Source organism: Acartia tonsa, chromosome 9 (assembly GCF_053477335.1).
Source record: "Acartia tonsa isolate MP-2025a chromosome 9, ASM5347733v1, whole genome shotgun sequence".
NCBI classification, from domain to species: Eukaryota; Metazoa; Arthropoda; class Copepoda; order Calanoida; family Acartiidae; genus Acartia; species Acartia tonsa.
This window is the reverse complement of record NC_137268.1, coordinates 4,719,734-4,725,733: the sequence shown is the minus strand read 5'-3', so window position 1 is coordinate 4,725,733 and position 6,000 is coordinate 4,719,734. Positions and strand designations below refer to the sequence as shown.

The 6,000-nt window shown below is 30.9% G+C and overlaps 1 protein-coding gene across 4 annotated transcripts in view; it reads right to left on the bottom strand.

The window, feature by feature from the left end:
* Positions 1–1,073: 1,073 nt before the first annotated feature.
* The window catches only part of LOC145328065 (neurotrypsin-like), a 91,155-nt gene continuing 86,228 nt past the window's right edge, over positions 1,074–6,000 (bottom strand). For all 4 annotated transcript variants that reach the window (XM_080171621.1, XM_080171622.1, XM_080171623.1 and 1 more), the window contains 5 exons: positions 5,828–5,899; positions 5,235–5,325; positions 4,599–4,692; positions 3,852–4,045; positions 1,074–3,198 (listed from right to left, as the gene is read on the bottom strand). In XM_080171621.1, the coding sequence (XP_080027747.1) occupies positions 3,144–3,198; positions 3,852–4,045; positions 4,599–4,692; positions 5,235–5,325; positions 5,828–5,899 (506 nt within the window). In that variant the 3' untranslated portion in view covers positions 1,074–3,143. The remainder of the gene's footprint in view (positions 3,199–3,851; positions 4,046–4,598; positions 4,693–5,234; positions 5,326–5,827; positions 5,900–6,000) is intronic.

Genomic DNA, 6,000 nt, shown 5'->3' with positions numbered 1-6,000 from the left:
GAAAAGTAAGAAGTGGGAATTGAAAAAATTTTCTAATAGGTTATTTCCCTCAAAGTTCATACAGAACCTTCCCTTTATATTGAAATTGATTGAAAATAAGGGGGGCCGGGGGGGGGGGGTTAACTTTATGCCATCGGAGCCTATTGCCTCAATATTCCAATATAACCTAACGTATATATCTAATTTTAAATCTTGTTTTTAACTTAAGTTTGGTAAAATAGAGTTTTTTTAATTCACAAATTTTTGTCTTATTCAATTTGCTAATCCACTTACACCAGACAAACAAATAAAGGAGAAAGTTTAGGAATGAATGACATTGACCTTCAGTTCATATAATGGATGTAGAATATATTATATGGTATATGTTGTCGTCAATTTAGCTTGTTAACATTGAACTCATTGATTGGTCAGTTGGTAGGAGTGGAGGGTATGAGATGAAGGGGGTGCGAAGGGGAATTATTCAGTAAGCACGCTGCTAGTTTTACTTTATCAGAAAACATGAAAATAGATCCATGTAATGATATATCCATTGTTCATATACAGTTAATTTACTCTAAATATCTTTCTCATATACTTAAACTGAAGTTCTAAGAAGTCTGAATATATATTGCAACTATATACTTTTGCAATACAAAGTAGAATGATGTCTTTCTTTCAGTCTGTCCAAATTAAGCATAGGATCTCGCTAACAGTGGACCATTAAGTTTTCTTTAGTATGTTTATCCCTTTATGTCTGGTTATAGTGGGTACTGGGCAATCTTTTTGAAGCGTTTTTTCCTTGTTTTAAGATCATGAATATATGAAATGAAATACGGATATTATTCACCATTAAATTGAAAAATGTAAAGTTTCAGAATAATGTAACATTTTTTAAACTCTAATGTTTTTTTTTCAACCAAACACAAGACAAATTTTGTAGCGCAGCTATTCTTTTTGAGGTAAAATTTTTTTGATAACATAATTTAAATGCCCTTCAAGGATATAAAATGAAATTAAAAAATGAAAATTTAATTACATTGAATACTTTTTTTAAAGAATCTGCTAAGGTACTTTGTAAAAAAACAATTTCAAAATTCTAAAAAAAATGATTTATTCACAAACAACATGTTGATTTATAATAATAACATAAAATGAGTGGTTTAAAAGTTTGGACAGGAATAATCATGTTAATAAAAAGCGCAGCATTAAACAAAATAGGAAATCATGAAATTAATTTTCCAAAGTCCGTGTATAAGACATCCAACAACTATTTTTATTTCAAAAATGTAGTAAAATCTATCATTAAACAAAGAAATAACAGTCATCTTTCTGTTGTACATACAGACAAATTTAGCCAATAGAGAAGCTATGCTCCCAAAAATGCATCAGTTTTGAATACATTCAATAATACACAATTTTAAATACATTGAGATAAAGTTTAAAAATATTTTTGTGCTATACTTTTATAGTTCAAGGGAAAACTTTTGTTGTTAGTCTGAACAAAATAAAATAATAAAATTTTAAACTTTTAAAAAGTAAAAATTCAAGTTTAATAAAGTTAATGTTTAGTTGATTTGTTTTCTTTGAAATTTTTATCTCATGAAGTTTTTTTCTCATTATTTAAAAAAATTTCTAATGCTTAAATTACAATGAGGTGATGGCTTAAGGTACATAAAATAAAAACAATTATAATTTTAAATATATAATATTATATACAGCGGCTTCGCCCCTAGCCTCCTGGGGCTTTGCCCCAAGAGGTATAATTACATCTTTTATTACCTGGAGATCCCCCACTCCACCACTATTTTTAATATTTTTTGGGGGGGGTTTGGGGTGTCCCACCCCCCAAGAAAATAGCCTAAAACCACCACAGGACCAGTAGGTATATTCCCTGAAGAGAAGAATCGGAGCGGTTTAGTGGTTACCGAGAATTTAAGACGGACATACAGACGGGCGGATAGACATCATTCTACTTTGTATTATAGATTAGCGGCTACTTAGATATGGGGGAGGTTAAAATGTGGATCCTCAACTTTCAATTTTATAAATAAAAAGTAAAAATATATTATTATTGGGGGTGGGGAAGGGGGGGGGTAAGGGGAGATTAATTTCTTTTCATGTACCCTCCCCCAAAATAGTTTTAAACGTTCCCCGGACCTGTAGAAGGATTTTCTGTACACGAGAACCATATCGGTCCAGTGGTTAGCGACCTCCTAAGCTACAGACAGATACACAGATAGACATACATCTTTACAGCTAAAATTTAGAACATTTTTTACAACCAAATTTATTTGTGATGGTCAATGTAAATTTAAAATTATTATTTAAAACAAAAAAAATAGGAAAAGTTAATTATTGTTTGAATATTGTGTCTCATAAATAAAATCAATATTAATATACAATACATATATATATTTACTGTAATACTGTTTAATAATTAACCATTAATAGGATAAATTTTGCTTTACGACTTTAACACAACATTTAATGTGATGAAATTATTGGTAGCTGGACAAAGTGTCTCAAAAAATCGTCCTTGTGACGTCATAAAAATGAGGGATTATCCATCTCTTTTTTGGGGATTTTCTTTCCCACTTCTCCTCTCATCTTCATAATTTTTATGACGTCATATGGCTGATTTTTGAGACATTTTGTCCAGCTACAATTATTAACTTTGTTGTGCATTTTACATATAAACATTAAAATTTTTATAGATTCTTTATTGCCTTATTATATTATTGTATAAATTAAATTTTAATAAAGAAAAGTATAAGGTGGGGTTATTATTGTACATCTATATTTTAATATTATTTGTTAACATTGCCTTGTAGTTAAAAAAAATTATTTTTTATCAAAACTAAATAAAAGAAATTTAGTGTGTGTTAAGTTTCGAAATACCTGTTGAATTAATGCCTTGATTACGAGATTTCTCCAAATAACCCTCCCCATGTATGACACATGGACGTTTCAAAAATTTGTATTAGAGATAAAGAAAACTATATTTCTAAAGTAGGTCATGACATCATATTTTACAAAATTCAACATTTACCTAAAACTTTAATACAACTCACTATGGCCAACTTATTAAAACTTTATGATGTAAATTTTGATAAACTATATGAAACGTTTGTTTTTCCTTATTTGTTGACTGATTTGATTAATGTTTAGTTGTTGGCCTGGCTTATTTTCTCCAATATCCATGGCACATATTTGCTCACCCTAAACAAAAATAATTTTTTTTTCATGAACAAAATCTTATTTTACGATCACCGAAACTTTTTTCTTCTCGTACTGTCAAGTTAAAATAATAGCCATTCACATCAGGGATCTAAAGGGATAAGACAATTGCCAGTAAATTGATATAAACCCCAATTATGATACACAAAATTAATCTTTCTGTAGATAACAAATAGTGGTTGAAACACTTAATTTAAAGAACCAACCAATCAAAAAATCAATAAAAAACCCAAAAAAGTTGTCGAGCCACGAATAAGAAAACGATTTTATAATACTGTGGGGACTAGTGTAATAAAAAGCCTGATTTACCCTCCCGCCCTGCATGCACATAGTTTGTGTGAAGTTAAACAAGTAATTAAAAATTTAATCTAGGAGATCAATCTTATATACTAAAGTAGTGGCATGTCTGTCTGAATGTAAGTCCTGTAAAATGACGGAAACAGCTGGCATGATTGTTTCACACTTAGTATTGTTCAATGGGGAGATTTGAAAGTTAGGTATGTTACCTCTCTTAGAGATATTAAAGAAACCTTCAGAGGCTAGGGACAAATTTATTAGCTAAAAGAATAACCTAAATAGTTATAAAAGCTGTGCTAAGAAAAAAATTAGAAACAAAGTAGAGACATATTTATTACCTTGTATAAACACCAGGTTTATTCTGTCTGCCACAGCCATAGCCCCAGCTGGTGATACCAGCCAACACTCCGCGCTCCTCCCTGCTGGTGGCTGCCCGCTGGACTGCCGCCTCACCGGCTAGCAGTCCCTCGCCGAGGGTGGTGTAAACAACGGCGGGACCGCCGCTGTCACCTTGACAAGAATCTACGCCTCCCTAAAAGAATGCTTTATTTATTGACGTAGTTGAGGTAAAACACTAGAGAGGGAAGGGGTTAAAAATCTATATCTCCCCATCCCAATTACCTTGTGCCGACTCTCAATTGGGTCATTAAAAATTAACTAATGGTGTCGGGTATATTAAACCAGCCAAGTAGCAGAAAACACTCAGTTAGCAGACGAAAAAGGTTATTGGAAAAACGAGGGAGGTAGTTAATTGCATATAAATCTATAGATCTGTTGTCTGGATTAAACACTATACTTATACATTTATTCTCTATCTTTACTGTAAATGTTTCTTATTTTTTTTACTGGTAATTTGGTTAGCACGTTGTTGCAACGCCTCTTAAAATATAATTTAGGAAAATTTATATTAGACTTTTATGACGAGAAAAACCTTTTGATATATTATTATATTCTTTTCCTTCTTCATTAGAAGCCAAACCTTAATATAATAAAGACTTACCAGACAAAATATTACTTTATACTTTCATTTTATCTTTAACCACTTTGATAAAACTTTGGGTACTTGTAAAATTATAATGCATTACCTCTAAGATTCCGGCACAGAACATTCCAGTGCTTAATTTATCTTGTCCATAAATATTATCTCTCATACATGTTTCTGATGGAATGACAGGAACTCTAAACAAAATTGTACATAAAAATGTTGCAATATCGCGTAAATACAGGATACTGTATAAGGACATACTTTAATTAATAAGATTTGATGCCTCGATTATAATACTTTACCTTGTTGTCCTAGGAGACTTCATAATAATGAATAGAATAATTAAAACAAAAAGCTGTTTTTAAAAAGTTAAAAAAATAAGAATGTTTTGAATGAACGTATGGACTTTCTGGTAACGATTATAGAGCTGCTACGATCTTTTAAATCGTACTTAAATGTTTTTGGAATCAACATGCAAAGTTTGAAATCGATAGGATAATTCTACCATGTCTACATTAACAAAAACAGCTGACCGTTTTGGGCGGACGCACGGACCAACCCTAATTATAGAAATCTTTGCATTTAACAAGTATGACAACATCCATAAAAACAAAGCTCCAAAATTGGACGGTAGAACAAACAAACATAAACAACACTTTGAAAGAATATAAATGTATACATCTAAATAAATTTATGTAAATTTGTTACAAAATGGTTTTTGAAAATTTGTACTTACGTGGCAGCTTGAAGTTTAGAAACATAATTTCTTCCATGTAGATCAGCGTCGTACGAATTCTTTCCCCATCCAGATATTGTCACATTTAAACCTTGAATAGTAATTCATTCAATCGTAATAAAGACAGCTTTCCGCGGATATCAAAATGAATAATTGTAATATAAGTGCTAGTTTTGTTAGCTCTGAGGGGACAAAAACCTAGGCTAAAAACTGGTTTAATTATGTGATTTTTATTGTAATATTCGTGGAAAATTGTCTGTAACATGATGCTATACATTCTTTTTCATTATGGCTGAGAACCGGGTCTAATCACAAATATTAATCGATTTCGAAACCATACTGGAAAAAAATCACTCTATGTCAACGAATATATGGGTTTAATAAAAAGTTGTCAGGGCTGACATACAAACAATTTTTTCATTAAGATTAATAAGGGTTTATTTAACGCCTTTATTTATTTTATATTAAAAATTAAATGAGTAGCTGCATGCTGATTATGAATGACTTCAAATCTAAAATTAACAAAAAAATTCAATAAGAATTTTAATTGTATATAAACATTTGACAAATAAAATGTCTTCTGCTATTTTTACCTGGATAGCTTAGATCTGGGGAAGGTAAACAAACGGCACCAACATTATTGTTAAACTTGATTCCCCCACGCTCTAGAATATGATATTATTTAATACACTATTTATTATATTAATTTTTATAATACTAGCGGCTTCGGCCCTAGCCTCTAGGGGCTTTGCCCAAAGAGGTGATA